This window comes from Corvus hawaiiensis, chromosome 13 (genome assembly GCF_020740725.1).
Source record: "Corvus hawaiiensis isolate bCorHaw1 chromosome 13, bCorHaw1.pri.cur, whole genome shotgun sequence".
NCBI lineage: Eukaryota > Metazoa > Chordata > Aves > Passeriformes > Corvidae > Corvus > Corvus hawaiiensis.
The window spans coordinates 15,372,408-15,390,141 of NC_063225.1; the positions used below are offsets into that span (position 1 = coordinate 15,372,408).

Sequence of the window (17,734 nt, forward strand, 5' to 3'; positions counted from 1 at the left end):
GACCAGAGTTGGGTCATCTGGTCCACCCTCCCTGCTCAAGCAGGGTCATGCCAGAGTGCATGGCACAGGATTGTTATGCCCCGCTACACCTCAATTGTTTTCCACGCGTTGTCATAAAAGAAAATTCTAAATCTGAGGAGGGCACGGTGTTTACAACAGCCCTCGCTCTGCGTGAGGGAGCGTGCCGAGCGCGCTGCCCGGCATCGGCGCTGCATTGCTCAGGCCTGGCGGCGGGCGGGGAGCGGCGGCGGCCCCGGCCCGGCCCCTCACGGCGCGGCCCGAGCCCGCACGGCCCCGGGAGCGACACGCGGCTGCGGCGCCGGTGCGTGGGGAAGGGCGGAAAGGCGGGCCGGGCCGGGCGGGCTGTGGGGGGCTCCGCCTGGGCTCCTGTCCCCGGGGACACGGCTGGCCGAGGGGGGGTCCAGGCGCGGGGAGGGGCGGTGGCGGGAGCGGGGCAGGCCGGCAAAGGGCGGGCACGTTTGGATGGCAGCACCAGGAATGACTTGGGAACCTGGGCCCCGCCGTCCGGAACACCTGGAGAGCGGCCTGGCGCCGCGGCCCTGGCAGAGCTCAGCCCGGCCGCACCACGGGCTCGGGCAGGCACAGCAGCCGTGAGGGTGAGGGCTGCAGGGCAGCCCGATGTGCTCTGGAAACGAGTGCTTGGCGCTGAAAATAGTCTCTCAGTAGCAGACAAGACAATGATAAAATGTTCCCAGCGACAGGACGAGGAGCAATGGCCATAAACTAAACCACAAGAAGTTTCACCTCAGCATGAGGAAGAACTTCACACTGAGGGTGGCAGAGCACTGGATCAGCTGCTCAGGGAGGTCGTGCTCTCCCTCTCTGGAGACATTCCAAACCCACCTGGATGCGTTCTCTGTGTTAACTGCTCCAGGTGACCCTGCCTGGGCAGGGGGGCTGGACTGGATGATCTCCAGCGGTGCCTTCCAACCCTGACTGTTCTGTGAATATTAGAGAACTTGCCTATTTGAATTCCAGGTTCACTTGCTGATGTAAATGCAGACTTGAGGTTAATTTTCCATTTGTTGTGCCATTTAAAGGCACCTGCAGTGCTCAGCTTGCTTGTGGTATGCTTCTCTGCCTGGTGAGGCAAGCTAAAGGACAGTAGCATTGTAAGTTAAGGATTGCTTCACTTCTCCACTTCTATACGTCTTGGTTGCATCTAGTACCTTAGAAGACCACTCATTCAATGTATTTTTTTTTCTTGAAGGCATGTCAGAGGATTACAGATGGGAAAGGAAAAGCCAAGAAAAGTCTTTTAAGTATTATAAAATAAAGAAATATGCCCTGAATTGACTTGTCTGTGCGATGTAATTGCTGTGAAGTTTTGTAATGGCAGAAGCTAGGTCTTCAGGAATCAAAAGATCCCAAATAAGTTTGTCACTCAGTAAAAATAAGAAGAAAAAAGAAACAACAAAAAAAGTGGAAACTACAGGAACACCATCTACACCTTCAGCATCATCCTCTATTACTTCCTTTTTTAACAATGTCCCCCCTGCCAAAATTAGCTGTCCCATGTGTGGGCAATTGGTGCCAAGATACGGAATAAATAAGCACATTGATGAAACATGTCAGAGAAACTGTGGTGAGATTGGTGCCATTGATGCTACACTGAATTCTTTTAGGAATAAGAGTCCCCCAGCTGCAAATCTGAGCATTACTTCCAGCTCATATTTTTCAAAAAACCTCTTAAATCTAGAAACAAGTCCTTCCAAAAGTAATTTATCGAAAGCAGGAGGGAGTGCAGCACAACAGACTAGTCCTTATTTTAACAATAATACTTCAGTCTCTAGTGTTAACAATGAATCACAGGCTCAGACAGTTAAAATAGTCTCCTTGGGAAGCTTGTCTTCAAAACTGTCCAGAAGACGCTGTCTCCAGGGAGGAAAACAGGTCTTGTATGAAGAGATCAACTCTTCGCCTCCAGCCGTTCACAGTGGCTGTAGAAGTGCTGCAGCACACGACGACGACGAGATTGATGCTGGGCAGAGTTCTCAGAAAGAAAATCAGCCTTCTCAGGGAGAGCACCAGGAACAAAATTTTTCAAAGAGGGAGCCTGAATTTCAAAACGAAATAAACAAATGTAATCAAGAAGACCTTGTGGATATGGTTCAGGTACCTTTACTGGCTGGTAACAGTAATGACAAAAGGTTCCCATCTGATACAAGGAGCACCAAAGCAGAAAGCAGGTCCGAAGGTGTGATTCTTAGTCCTGATAAATTTGAAACATCTCTAGCCATCCATACTTCAGCAGACCCAACCAGTAATTTGGAAGTCGAGACTCAGCCTCACACTAAAGTTACTCCTTCTTCAAAGACAGAAGTGAACTGTGGGACAGAAAATTGCTTTAGCAGGGACAATGTAGAGATACTTCCTGTGGAAGTTCTTGAAGACTTTAAGAATGAAATGAACCATACTTCGTTAGAAACTGTGGAAAAGGTAGAATCTCAGGATTCCACCGGGGACATTCTAGACAAAATAGATGAGGTCCTCTCTGTGCCCAGCTCTCCTGGTCACCCATACTACCTCCAGAATTTTTTAGTAGTGCTGCGAGCCGTATTGGAGAATGAAGATGACATCAGACTATTTAATGAGCAGGATTTGAACATTATAACCAAGTTCTACAAATTATCAGGTATCTTTTTTAAAAAAACGCGTTTCCACATTACCTCTTGTAGAGAGCATTGTTACATAGTTTTATGTGAGAAGTGCTATATGAATTGATAATTTAATTTGATGAATTCCTTAAGGGAAGAAGCTCCTTTTTCTCAGGAGATATACCCCTCAGTGGCTTTCTGTAAATAAACTCTCCTAATGTTGTTAGGTATAGCTCCTGAGAGAATGGGGGGACACAGCCTCACACAGCCCTCCCAGCAGCCTGGCTTGCACAGCTTAATGGATCTGAGCTGGCCATGGGCACAAGCAGCCAAACCGGGGGGGGGCGGTCTGCAGAGCCCATTGGTGCACTCCACGCCATGAGAATATTACAGTGGTGACATCTTGGAGCTTGGTAATGCCTTGTTTATCTTGTGATAGTTAAAAGGGGAATATATAAAGAAAGGAAGCAACAAAGGTCTTGTTACTGGCTCTCTGAGGCAAGCAGTAGGTGCACATCATTTGCATCCACAGATCCAGGAATAAACTCACAGTTAGGCCAGTAGTGTATACAGGCGTTGGCTACTTTGACAAATACTAAGAGATGTTCAGCATATACCTTCCCCATTTCCACATTCCTTTCCCTGTCGCTGTTTTACCGAGAACCGGCGAGAAACAACACAATCCAATCCAAGGAGAAAAGGGAATTATTTTATTATTTACACGCTAGGTTATATATCTTTGTATGTGTGAGAGCATGATATGATTGGTCGCTTGACCAGCCACCCCCTAGAGGGATTGGCTGAGGTTCTCCAACACCCATTCAAAATATTTTTTCCAGAGTACCAAATCAAGGCTGGAAAACAAACCCAGGTGCAAGATATAGTAATAGTTTACAAAACCATCTTTCACTGTTTCTCAGCTAAAGCATGAGAAAGAAAAACTTCACAAAGTGCTTCAGCAACTGTTTTTCTCAGCTAGCTGTATGAGAAAGAAACTTCATAAAATGCAAAGGCAGCTGGAAAATTCCTCTGCTCCTGCTTTTTAGCATCCACACTTCCCTGGATGTGAACAACACTGATCAGTAACAGGAGCTTGTTATGTTAAATAAAAGAACTGCTTGTTTCTCTTTCAGTAGTGTGATTCCAGAATTCCCCTCTCACGGGAGATGGGAATACAGAAAGAATTACTGCAAAGTGGTGCTGATAATCACTGGATGTGAGGATCACAGATAAAAAATCTCTCTTTGCAGGGTAGGAAAGATGCAGCAATTGAGCTGTGAGAAGTGAGAGGATAGCACTAAGTCAGTAGATAACAAATCCTGGACAACTGACAGATGGATGTCGTTGCCTTCAAGAAATACCAGGCAGGATACTTTAAAAGCTCAGGTAGATGAATTATCTGTCCCACATTAGAAGTTTCTACCTAAGCAAGTGTCATCTTTCAGTTATCATAACACAAAAAATCCCATAGTACCTGCTTAGTACTATGAGGTTGCTTCAATATAGGTATTTTCAGTATGTAATTATTTTCTGCTGAAATGTCTACTATTCTTCAGTGAATAATGTGAGTGAGTGTAAGTTTATGAAGCTTATTATGAAATTATTATTGGAGCCCTAGTTTGGTCACTTCCATGGTGTGGGGAAAGAATGTCCATGTGCTAACCCTTTTCCTTTCTCCAGAATGATAAAAACTGGGGACAGACTTTAAAGGAGTTACAACCCCACAGAGAAAATGACAGACTTATATGTCTGAATGTAGTTCTGTCAGTGAATTGATCCTGGAAAAGTTCTATTAAAGAAAAGACTTGAAAAAGCCTTCTAAGGACAGGAGAATTGTTAAATGAACTTTTAATGTTTATCTGCCATTTCTTAAGTACACCTGGGCCTGCTAGTGTTTCAGTGTCTTTTTATTAATGATCAGTTTCAGTTAAGCAGCAGCAGCAGACGGGTAAAAAATTTAGAAGTTAATGGGAGTTGAATGAAGTATTCAGAAGGTTGTTGAATGTAGTAACAATAGCTAGACTATTTTCAGCTAAAATTTAATAAGCTATTTTGTTGAATTTCAGCATCGTTAGTATTTTAAAAGTCTTTTTAAAAGGTACTTTAAAAGAATATTTCCCTGATAAAATCAAATGATCAGGAAGTTTTTTCTCATTGTTTTCAGTAGATATATTTGTAAAATTAGGCTTATCTTTGGAAAAATAAGAATCTGAAGAATGCTGCACAAAGAGGTGTTCTGTGATTACGACATTATTCTGTCAGACTACAGCTTCTTTTGTTCCCCAGCATGAAATATTTGGTTATTGAATGACTGGTTAAGAAAGCAAAAAGACCTATTTAACACCACAGTATGCAGGGTTGAAAAATGAAGTTGTCTTTTTCTTTAAAACAAAATATTTCTTGAAGGGTAAGCATGTCAAAATGAATTTTAGTAATGTACATTGCCTACAAAATATGTTGTAATACTTTTCCACCTACAAAACTTAAAGATTCTAATAAACTTATTAATTACTTGGAAAGGTAAGTCCTGGTATTTTATCAAGTCTCCTTGTAGAACATGGGGAGATTTAAAATGTGTTTTAGAGACTACCTGCATCAAAGTAATTTTTCTGGTTAAGGTGGTGATTGTGCCTAGTACTGTGTTGAGAATTTACTCTTCTTTCTGTCCTTCCCTGTTTTAAATAAATTTGCAGTTGGTGGGCAGAAATTATATGTGAGACTTTTTCAACGCAAGCTGAACTGGTTAAAGGTGAACAAAATAGAGTATGAAGAGATAAGTGTGGATTTGTCACCAATAATTGAAGAACTGGCTGAAGCCAGATTTCTACAAACAGGTAAGGCCAGCATCAATAAACCTTTAAAATACTACAAATAAAATCTGCAGTTTTGTCTTGTTAGAGTTCAATGCACTACATGCTTGTCCGTGCCTTGGGAAGAGAATAGAGGTGCAGAATAAAGGCTTCAGGTAGATGAGTGGTCTTGTGAAAATACAGATAGTGCAAATTAGATGATAGAGAAGACCAGTTTTTCTGAACAGCATTTTTTTTTTTTTTTGTAACTCAACAGATTTTTTAATCTTTGCTGTTGTTTTGAAGTTGTAAAGGGTGTTCTTTTTCTGATTATTCCATTCCTTCAAAGCAGACCTGTGAAAAGGTCCAGAAGAAGATCCAGAAGAATTTCAGGGTGAACCAGATAGCATTGATAATACATTTTTGAAGAACCTAAATCATTAGATTAGTACTAGGTTGTATGAATGTACTGTGAGCTGTTGCTTGAGTGTATGTGTGTAACATAGAATGAATATATGTGGATAATTTTACTTTTAGAATCTGAATTGGAAGACCTGTGTGAAGGGTTGGATTTGCTTTCAGCCCCTGAGCTAAAAACACTGGCAAAGATCTTTCACTTGCCAAACCCAAACGGTCAGAAACAGCAACTTGTGGATGATTTTCTGAGGCTGTCAAAGCAGCGTTCGATCTTCAGTAGGAGCCAGGCTGGTGTTGGGACAGTGATTTTAAAAAGGTAAATGCTTACAGTTACATTTTGAAGGTGAGTGGAAGTTGTGCTTCAAATGACTGAAATCTAGATGCCTTTTCAAGAGAGGAATGCATTTAGTAAATTTATTAAAAAAAAAGGGCAGCCTTATATTTCAATTCACAGTGAGTCAAAGTAAATACTAGACTCTGTAGTCTCTCTGCTTCTTTCAAGGAAAATCAAGTTTATGCATTAATTGGCTTGAAAAAAAGTTATTCTCATACTTCATTCAGTTTATTTTAGTTTTTAAAAGTGATGGTAAAAACCATTTGTTATAATAATTTTATTTGTCCTTCCAGGGTGAAGGACCTGGCTGGAAAATGTGTCAGGGTCTGCAAAGGCCCTCGGGCTGTCTTTTCTCGAATTCTGCTGCTGTTTTCACTGCCTGAGTCACTGGAAGAGGAAGAAGCTGGCAGTGCTGGGCAAGGCCTGCTCTCCACAGTCCTTAGGGCTAACATGGGGCATATGGTGTTCCCCAGTTACACAGTATACAGGAAAACACAGGTCTTCCAGGACAGAGAGGATCTTACCAGGTAAGGAGAGCTTTGGCAGCTTGGGAATCTGTTCATTTCTAGAAAAGCTTTACTGCAGCACTTGTGCAGGCAAATAAGAATTCAAATGTAGAATTCCAGATCTATATATGTAGAAGTGTTAATTTTGCAATGATTTTAAATACAATTTTGTATCGAGGTAGGACTTGTAATTCACAGTGGCTTGCATTTCGAGCCAAAATAGCATATTTATTTGCTTCATGATCATCTTATGAAAGCTGTTTCTTCATTTGCTGTGCTGCTTAGGAACTAAACAAAAATTATATTCTCTGGTATTAAGGAAATTTAAACACCACGTACCCTGCTAGTTTAAACTCTGCTAATCCTACAAGATTAAGAATAAAGATGGCTACATGTTCTAATGTCTTTGGAGACTGGAAGGGAAGAATTTCTTTCAGCTGTAGATGCTTTTTAAGCTTAATAAAATTGTTGTGGTTTTTTACCACAGGTATGCAACTGCTGTTCATCTGTCAAATGATATAGCTGCTGCAATGGTAAATGGGAACTGGGAAGAAGCTAATCAGATGTATTTGTGTGCTAAAGAAACCTGGAGCGAACTGAAGAATCATCCCTCTTTGAGGTAGTGAACTGGAAACTGGCCTAGTGTTTGCAGGAAACTGTTAAGTGTATTATCTTACCTTGGGTACTTTTCCTTTTGAGAGAGGCTTATGTTATTTAGGCCTGATAAAGCTAGAGACTTTAATGTTCTTGAAAGCTGGGAACTTCCTGATTGTTTGTTTAGCTTTTAAGTTACTATATGAAAAGACCTTTTTTTATAAAATCTTGGGAAAGAGTTGGTAGGCATGGATAAAGCGCTAAAACAGTTCTGTTCTATGTGCCAGTGCATGAGAACAACAGCCTTATTTTTCCCTTGTCATAGTATTTTTTATGACTTTCAAACAAATGGCAATAAGCAGAAATTAAAATTGACTGTGGACAAAAGGATGTTGCAAATGTTATGGGAAAACATGCTGGGTTATTCACGTCTTGAGATTTCCAAGTGGGTGTTGCTCAGGAAATGTTACTGAATATCTGAGAACTGAAATAACATGTATTGGATATGAAGCGTTCTTTATCAGTTTTTCTTTTAATTATTTTGTTTTCTGGCTCAATGATACACCACAAGTTAAAGCCTTATGTTTGGCATGATATTCAGTTCCATGTGAACTGATTTAAAATAATATTCATAGAGGGTCATTGGGAGGTCTGTTCCATTTTACACTGAAGACAGTGGAAAAATCTATTTTGATTTGAATAAGACATTTAAAAGACTTTGTCCTGAAACACAGAGGTGCCTACTGAAAAGATGTTAGTCTTCTTTTATGGCAGGAAATTCCTGTTCTAGACTTCTTCTTTTATCCAGCTTTGTTTCTGAAGTTCAACTTCTGGCTTATGAGAATAAGTTGGTAACAAAATATGATGTAATAAGTTACTGTTTTGCATCTGTTGTAAAACTGATTAACTGATAATTTCACTGGTGTTGAAACTAAAATACGCTGTGCAAGTGCTGCTCCCTAAGCCAAACTATTGCCTTACCTTTGGGTTCTTGACTTTACAGCTGGGATACTCATTTCAGATCAATTTGGATATATAAGGCATTTCATTTTTATAAGTGCTTTAGATATATGTATTCTTAGTAAAAGAATTTTATTAATTTAAAGTGCTGTAATTAAATGGATCTGAGCTGCTCTTATTTTTCAGCTATCACAGAGTTTTACCTGATTACCTGCGACGTTTCACGGTTGGCTGGGTGTACACAAGAATCCTTTCTCAAGGAGTTGAAATTCTGCAGAGACTTCACAAGTATAAGGTAAAGTGGTGAAGTGAATAGGAATATGTGCTTAAATTTTTGTACATTGTTTTACATTTCTGATATGGCTGGAAAATGGTGGTAATGTTTGCCAGGCCTTGCTGCAGTTCTAGTAACAAGTTACTTTTAAGGGAAAAGAGCCCTTTTTTTGTGCTGCTCTAGAAAGTTAAATTGTTTTGATTTCTGCTTATGCATTGAAGATTTACCATATATAATACACCGTAAGACTATTGCTGAGATATGCTTCTTTCATTATTTAAAGGTACCTGTGTTTCACTAGATTTGGCTATTGCTTTTAAATAAGAAAAATCTTGAAAGAGAATTCTTCCAGAAATCCCTGCCTCTTCCTTGGGGGCTAACATCTCCAAAGGCCTTTGATTTACATGTTAAAACAAATCAGATTATTCTGAAGACTTCACCTCTGCAAAAAAGCAACAAGTAACACTTAGATATTTTTTATATACAATGAGAAATACAGAAAGGATAAAAATACTGTATTTTTGGCAGCTAACCTTTAAGTTTACAAAAAAATGTCTCTATTCTAGTGTTTTTAAGATACGCATATGCATCAGAAACAGGTATATTGGGTAATGGAGTAAAAAGTAGGTTTGGATTGTCCAGAGACAAACTTTCTGTAGTATTCATTAATTAGAAGGGGAAGTGACAAGCTAACTTGAACTTGGTTTTGTAAGCCAGTTAATAAAGGTACAATCCCATTGCTACAGGAAGCAGTGCAGCAGCTGCAGAGCCTCCTGGCCCAGGATGTGTACTGTGCTGACAGCAGAGGGAGATGGTGGGATCGGCTGGCTCTGAATTTACATCAGCACTTGAAAAACATTAAGAAGGTATCTTCACAACTGCTGCTGGAAAGCTGGAAACACTGCAGGCATTGTCTGAAAACATTAAAAAAATATTTCTTATGGAAAGAACAGTGGAGTAGAGTCTCCTAAAAATGCAGATATTGGTAGGAATCCCAAGGTCAGACAACCAGTTTCTCCTAGGAAAATTAATCCACTTCTTTAATCTTATACTGATTAGTAGAAATGAAGAGGACTTTTTTTTACTGTACTAGTGTAAATTTGAATCCAGAAGCCTCCTTGCAAAGTGTTACTCGTTGGTTAGAGCTCCACTACATCAGTTGGCAAGGTGGCCCTGTCCTGTATGCTCGTTTTTACACTCACATGTTTGTGCTCCTTCAGTCAATTGCTCTTGAACAGAGAGGTGTGCAGAGATCTCTGTAAATTGTTGTTTGTCCCCTTGCTCTTTGCCAGGCCATTGGCTGCATCCGCAGAGGGCTGGCAGACCCAGCCGTGCGCACCGGTCACCGCCTGTCCCTGTGCCAGCGCGCCCTGCGCATCAAAGACTCCCCCAGCTGCAAGCAGTTCCAGGGCCTGCTGCAGGACCTGCCCCTCCTCACTGTGGAGGATGTGACACATGTAAGCAAGGGAGCAGCAACTTGTGAGCTCCTTTTACTTCTGACAAGGAAAAATAATCTGGGAGACTTGTTACATTTGTACACCAGTCTCTGACTGACATGCTTCAGGAAAAGGAATACAAATGTGTTTCTAAAACAAATGCCTTTTGTAATCAATTGCTTCTACACTGGTCAGCTTCTTGTCTGAAGTTAGTCAGCTGTACACTGATCTAATTTGCACTGCTTTATATGTGTTATGGGTGTGATCAGCCATAAACTCCACTAATTTATCAGTAATGCCCTCAGAGCCTTTCTGTCTGCAGAGTCTGATCAGATCAGTGCATTGTCTCTGGTGGCTGCAGGCCAAGCATTCTGTGTGCTAGAAAAAGTGATAGTAACCTTAGCATAGTGTCAGCATTAGAATAATGGCTGAAAAAAATGCCAGCATTCTTTTCGGAACTTTTGGGAGTTACACGCTCTAAATATATGCTGTGCAAGTATTCAGTGTGGTGCGCTTGTATCATATTAGAATGGATTTTTAAAAAATCTTCCATGCCATTGTAAAGATAATTCTGTCTGGACAAAATCAGAGCAGAGCCGCACTTCCTCTCTCAGTCTCCTCAGTCTTCTGTATTTTAGCTCCTGGTCCTGCATATAGAAAGGCTACATTCCCATCTGCCCAGCATTTTTGCTAGACATTTGTTTTCTGAAAAATGTGCCAGTTTATGAAAGCTAAACAGGATGATTTCACAGGAATAGCAGGTTAAGTTTTATTCAGTTGATTTTTGGAAACAAATCTAGTTCTGATTTTAAGAAAACTGAAAAGGGGGTTTTGGGCTAAAGCTTTTTTAACATGATGATGCAAAGTAACCAAATGTTTTCATATGTTCAGGTTACAATCAGTGGAAAGATGTGTCCTCAGATGGGAATGGGAAAATCTGTGTTTCTCGTGGAGGATATTGGTGATGGAGAAGGAGGAGAAGACTGCAGTGTATCCACTGTCATGTGCTCAGTGGAGGAACTGGCATTAACTCATTACAGGAGGAATGGTTTCGATCAGGGTAACAGCGCTGTTGGTTTGGGGATATTTTACAGTGAAATAACTGTGGGAGTAAAGAAACTATTTACTAATCAGTTTGCTTAATAGACCAGTTTTAGCTGATTTCATTACACCAGATTCTGTTTCCTTCCCAAGCACCTCTAATACATCGTTTCCTTACCAAAGTGCTCTAACGTATATTTTCAACCTGACCTGCTTCCTGGCCTTTAATGATTTGCTGCCTTCATTTACCAAAGGTGGTTTTGAAATGTATTAGGAAAACCCCAGTGGTTTTTCTTCATCTACACAGAAAATCACTTATTTTGTCTTTCTTACCATTGAACAAAGAAGGCAAAATGCTAGCATTATCATTTATGGGAGTGTCACTAAGGAAATGTAAACCTCCACTGATTTTTGGTACTAGATGTCCATGAAAACAGTATATACCAATAGCACAACACTGCAGGATTTTTTGGAAAGACTCTATTAGTAGTTGTTTGTGTATTTTTACAACTTAGTAGCTGTGAAAAGCCATTGACCAGTAAGAACAGATAGGTCTGTTTTACAGGAAAAAAGTGAAATACAAAAAGGTAGGCAGGTTATTTTTAAAGGTAAAATTTGTATCTTTCTATAAAATATATATTTTAATATAGTTTTATTTTACTGATATGTTCCCAAATACTGTTGGAGCAAAAGTGGCTATGTCAGAAAAGGGTAAATAGGGAGGGGACAATGTTTAGAATTTGGGAGAATTGTGCTGAAATCCCCACTCAGTTCCTCACTCCCACCCATTCACCATTAGTCTTCTTGGCTCCATACAGTTCTGAGCACGCAGTGGCCATGTGTGATTTAGTGATGATCCAGAATTCCCATTCCAGCTCCATGCACACACCCCAACACATACACGCTCCCCCTCATATGTATGAGGTATCATGCATGTATAATACATATATATATATACACACACAATACTATTCATTACATAGTGTATAATAACGTATACATTCTGGGATGTGTATGTACGACGTAACGATGCTTACACTACTATAGATAATATATTGTACTAACAGACTAACAACAAACAAAGATCACAGAGTGGCTGAAGTTGACAGAGAGCTCTGGGGGTCATCTTGTCCAACCCTCAGCTCAAGAGCCCACTCTTCCAGACCATGTCCAGCTTTACAGTATCCCCAAGGAGGGTAACTCCACAGCCTCTCTGGGCAGCCTGTGCCAGTGCTTCATCACCTTCACAGTGAAAAAGTGTTTCCTTGTGTTTGCATTTATATACATATATATATTCATACATCTATATGTCTCCCTATGTTCGCATGAATATGTATGTTCATACATATACATAGAAATGTTCACAGAGTCCTAGAAACACAGAATGGTTAAGGTTGGAAGGGCCCACAGTGGGGTCATGTGGTCCAACCCTGCTCAAGCAGAGCCATTCCAGAGCACATGGCACAGGATTGCTGTGGAATAGCTCCAGTGAGGGAGACTCCACAGCCTCTCTGGCAGCCTGTTCAGTGCACAGCACTTGACTGTATAAGGCAGTCACGTTCATCAGGCGTTGTTTAGCTGTAGTGAATCCATGCTGACCACTCGCGATCACCTTCTTGTCATCCATGTGATAGAGATGGCTCCCAGAATGAGGCACTCTGTCAGCTTTCCGGGGGCTGAGGTGAGGCCTGACTGGCCAGGAGTTCCCTGGGTCCTCCTTTCCCTTTCTGAAGAATGGGGTGACATTTGCTTTCTTCTGGCACCTCTCCTGATGGGCACCACCTTCCAAAGATGATGGTGAGTAGCTTCACCATGGTGTCTGCCTGCTCTGGGTGCATCCCTCAGGGCCCATGGACTCGTGGATGTCACGTTTGCCCTCGTGTTCTCTAAGCCAGTCCTCCTGAACCAAGGAAAGGTCTTCCAAATTCCTTTCCCCAGGTCTCCTGGGTCAGAGATCCCTGAGAGCTGGTCTTGGCAGTGAAGACCAATGCAAGGAAGGTGTTCCAGAACCCTGCCCTCTGTGTCCCCTGTTGCCAGGCCCCCCCTCCATTTAGCTGCAGGCCCACATTAGCCTGAGTTTTCCTTTTGGTGTTGCGGTATTTGAAGAAGCTCTCCTTGGTGTCCTTGACGTGTTGTTTTGACATGCTCATATGTGTGCATGAATATATATACACATATGGGGGCACATGTATACATGCATGAACACATATGTATTTATATATAAAATATGTTTACATATATAAGGCATAATATATAATATTTACAATAAAATAGAACAGCTATATAGAATAATGTTTGATACGATAGACAAGATGTAATTATATACTATAAATATATATCATGTTTTTAATATATATTATTATCCATATTGTATTTTTTTTAATGTTAAAAAAGTATATTTAAAATTTGTCAGAGTTAGCCCAGTAAGCCTTGTGGGAGCCAGGGCAGGGATGGAAGCTGTGCTGCAGCCGAAGTTCCCTGGCCTGGGAGCAGCAGGCTTGGGGAATGGGGCAGGAATGAACTGCATTTGCAGCTGCAGTGAGAATGTGTGCTGACACCAGCTGGCCATGAACCTGAACATGGCATGTTTCTGCTTTGGGTTGTGATGGCTCAGTACCTCTTCATATGACATTGCTGTAGAAATTAATGTTTCCATTTTTATTAAATTCTGCCCTTTAGGTATTCATGGGGAAGGCTCAACGTTTATTACACTGTATGGGATTCTAATGTGGGATATCATTTTCATGGATGACATACCTGACGTGTTCAGAAATTCCTATCAGGTAATTTTGAAAGGCTTTCTTTGGTTAATTTATTTGCCCATTGCTGTAGATTCAGTAACCATGTTAAAATCTTACTTGGGATTAGATTAACATTTTATTCTGAGGGACTTTCCAGACACACCTTGGTGTTCCCTTCATTTTATTATTTGTTACATTTGGTTTATTACCAAGAGCCCCCTCAGTAACCAGTTGTTGTGTCAGGCTGGATTCACAGTCAGAGAGGGTGGGATTGCTCTGGCTAAATGCTTGTGTCCTGTAGCTGAGCTCACTGGGCAAGGTGTCCTTTATAGTCAGTGGAGAAATACTGCTATGCCACAGCCTTGTTCCTCTTGTTGGAAGATGACGTATTCCATTGGAAAAAAAAATAGTCTGTTTCTTTTCAGTAGCCTTATTTTTAAACTAGGGTTTGTTAACACCCCTACCCACCTCACTCCACCATTTTTTTGGGATCATCCCTCGTTTTTGACAAAGAAGCAAGCAAACAACATTACACAGCCCTCTCCAACAACTCCTTGTAACACCCTAAGGTCAATAATTCCAGGTGGTCTTGTGGCTTTATTTTTCTTCACCATCTGAAGCAGAAGTCCTTGTGGCTGAGCTGAAAACCACCAGGCTCACAGGGAGGACGGGAAGGGGACAGCTGTAACTCCAAAGGCCATACAAAACTGTGAAATGGAATTCATACAAATAGCTCTTCTTGTTGTCCTTATTAATGCAGAGCAAAGCTATCATGATCCTCAGGCATAAACAATGATGAGCTGACAGCTCACACCTGATTCTCTTGGTCGTTCCTAGGCTGTATTTTCCTGGGATTATGTGTGGCAGCAATTTTTGTAAGGCTGTTTCCTAAGCACTCTGCACTTGCTTTTGGAAAGCTGCCGTGGCTCTTGGGCCCTGCCTGTTCAGCAGCAGTCAAAGCTGAATTGCTGCAGGGGCTTTTTACACCCTAAGTGTTCAGCACTGTCTGGGGCTCTTCCTGTGGGTGCTGGAGGATGAAGCCCCAGCTTCATCACAGCTTTGTTCTTTCACCTCAAACGGCTCACTGTGCCTGAGCAGTCTTGATCCCACCTGGAACATTACTGCACAGAATGCTGGGAATGCACAGAATTCTTTGTTAAAGGAAACCTCTGTCTAGAGTTCAAAACAACAGAGCAGAGGCCGAGATGTGGCCAGTGTTTGTTGCACTGGCATTGGGTGTTAAAACATATACAAATGTTTCCTAGTTAATAAATATTTATGTAGTGGGCATGTTCAAGATAAATCAGCTCAATGTTTGAGTGACTTTTTAGTTAAGAAAAATATGAAGTAGGACATTGTCATTCTGGGAATAGCTACTCTGCTGGCAGTTCCTCAGAGCTGTATTTACCTTTTCATCCAGACATACCCCCTGGATTTATACACTGACAGCTTCTATGAGAACAGGAGGGCTGTCATAGAGGCCAGACTCCAGCAGCTTCACACCGCTTCCTCTGAGACACTGGCAAAGTTGGTTGCTGACGTCTGGACCAGTCAGGAGGGAAAAACAGCAGCCCTGGTTAACTGGGGACGTTTTATTTCCCTCACACAAGTCCAGGTAAGTAAGTGTTGTCCAGCATGGGCACCCCAATTAGGCTTGACATTCAGCTACTACATCTGGCCCTAGTGTGCTCACAGATTGTATTGAGGCATGGAACCATGGCAGATCAAGAGTGGTGGGAGGGAAGAATTAGGATTAGGGAGACTTTTGTTGAAGCCCCTGGACAGGTACTGTTAACAATATTCTCATATGGTCACTTTTCCTGCAACAGTAGCTGGGAACACAGCAGGAAAATTAATGTAGAAAACATCTAGTTAATGTTTCTTGTTATGCGAGACTAAACAAAGAACTGAGCTGGGCCATCCAATCTTCTTGTGAGGGTTGGGAAATGGTTCTGCAGGAAATTAAAACCAACCCCAACTACCAAACCTTCTGTTGCAGAGCCTGGTCTCTTGCCTTGGAGGAACGTTCCTGAGCGGTGTTTTCCGGCGGCTGTCCAGGGACCTGCGGCACTGCCGGGGGGGGCTGCCCGACCTGCTCGTGTGGCGCTCCCACAGCCAGCACTTCAAGGTGTGTGGGGAGCACGGGAATACTCAGAGCTCAGTTACCTCCCCTCGTGTAAAACCTTGCACTTGCCAGCCCACACAAACTGTAATTTCCTGTTGTGGTGGTGGAGTCAGAGCTACAGCTCAGCTGCCCAGCCCCCACGGAGCAGTGGGTGATTATCTGCTCCTCCAGCAGCTGTGCTGGAGCTTTAATGGGCGTAGGGAGAGCCAGCAACTATCAACCCTGGCTAAGGTTGGTGTAGAAAAGGTCTTTGATTAAATGTAATGTAAAGCACCTGTTACCAATCAGCCACACATTCTGACTGTTGGTGGCAAGGGGTTCTACTGGCACCACTTAGACAAAATCTGGACTATTTGAGTCTACAACTGTGTCAGTGTCTGCTACAGAAATTTAGTAAATAGTCATGGATGGTGCCTTGCATGGTAGGGAAATAGCTACTAGAAGACTACTGGACACCTCATCTGTTGGAGCAACTTGTTATGTGTTTATGATACAGAGCTAATAGCAGAAATTAGTTCTCTAGAACACCTAAGTTGCTGTCAGTATCAGTTGGAGCAGGTGAGGGTGCAGACAATTGATTTTTCAGTATGAGAGGTCTTCATTCACCAGGGCCTCTGTCTGTGTTTTGGTGGATATTTGCTATATAAAATTTCATTCTTACAGTTAAATTTTGAAATATGGGGTAAGAATTCAGCATCCACTGGACCTTCCACTGTGCTAACATCTTTTATCATTTTTGTCACAAATAACAGCCATAAAAAAATACTTCTTCTGTGGGAGCTAATGATCCTTCAGTTCCTCCGTGGGCACACTCCTAACCATCCCCCTTTCCTTGTAGCTGGTGGAGGTGAAGGGCCCCAACGACCGCCTGTCTCCTAAACAGATGCTGTGGCTGAGCGAGCTGCACAAGCTGGGGGCTGCAGTGGAGGTTTGTCACGTGCAGGACGTCGGAGGCAAGAGCAAACGCCTCAGCTGACAGAGGTTGGATCATGTGGGTAGCGCAGGTGTTCTTAAAGGAACAGGCAGCACACACACCACTGGCTGCTGCTGCTGCTTATTAAAAATAGTTTCTTCTAAAATTTTAGTTTCTTGGAACATTACTGTAGTCCTTTTAGCACAAAACATTCTAAAACATAATTAGAGAAGACTGTATGATTTACTGCGTGTCACTTTGTATTCAGAAGAACAGAGCCCTTCTCTTCCCTCCCCAATTCCTAACTTCTTCTCTGAGGTAATCTGGGGGGTTTGCCCAGTGAGGAGGAAGAGCTGCTTTCACATTGGTACCCCCTGAGAACATCTCTACAATACAGAATCTGGGACATCAGGTCCTGCTCATTTCTGTGGTGCCTGTGTGGCCCAGATTCATTATGTTGGGCAGGTCTCCTCGCAAGGTGTGATCCCTTGACAGGATTGTCAGGACCAGTGTGGTTCTCTGCCTGTCCCCACTTACTACTATGTATTTGAATTTTGCACTTGTACATAAACAAATACAGGTGTTCACTGATGGCAGAGTAGGGCATAAAGCTTTAATGCTGTTCTAATGTGCTGCTGTGTATGAAAGGCTAATTTATTTAACAGCCCCTTCTGCTGTATCTGTAGTACCTGTATAAAGGGAAATATTTCTGGTAGTAGACAGGAGTTGGTCAGTGCCAAGATGACCACACTCAATATAGTCAGTTCTGCCCCACATAAATTGATGTGTTTGCTCGTTCAGAAATATGTCAGTCAATTGGAATTAAAAAGATGAATTCCCTTTTAAGACATTAAAATCCCGTGGGTTTCTCTTAATTTTAACACACAGCCAACATCTTTTCTCTGGAGTCTTCATTCTCATATTGAGTAAGTTTCCTGCTATCAGAAGTTCTGATTACCACGCAAACTGAAGACACTGTAATAAAA

At 41.9% G+C, this 17,734-nt stretch overlaps 1 protein-coding gene across 2 annotated transcripts; it reads left to right on the forward strand.

Moving 5' to 3' along the window:
- The first annotated feature begins 305 nt into the window (after positions 1-305).
- Positions 306-17,623, forward strand: FAN1 (FANCD2 and FANCI associated nuclease 1). 2 transcript variants are annotated; one of them, XM_048317657.1, is made up of 14 exons: positions 306-322; positions 1,232-2,656; positions 5,312-5,452; positions 5,945-6,140; positions 6,452-6,685; positions 7,152-7,283; positions 8,405-8,513; positions 9,239-9,358; positions 9,785-9,949; positions 10,820-10,988; positions 13,649-13,752; positions 15,131-15,325; positions 15,710-15,838; positions 16,674-17,623. In XM_048317657.1, exons 2-14 carry the CDS (start codon positions 1,354-1,356, stop codon positions 16,809-16,811), a joined length of 3,135 nt encoding a protein of 1,044 aa, XP_048173614.1. In that variant the 5' UTR covers positions 306-322; positions 1,232-1,353; the 3' UTR covers positions 16,812-17,623. The 2 variants fall into 2 exon arrangements, with proteins under 2 accessions (XP_048173614.1, XP_048173615.1); XM_048317658.1 differs by lacking the exons at positions 306-322; positions 7,152-7,283 and having other exon boundaries at positions 863-2,656.
- The last annotated feature ends 111 nt before the right edge of the window (positions 17,624-17,734 follow it).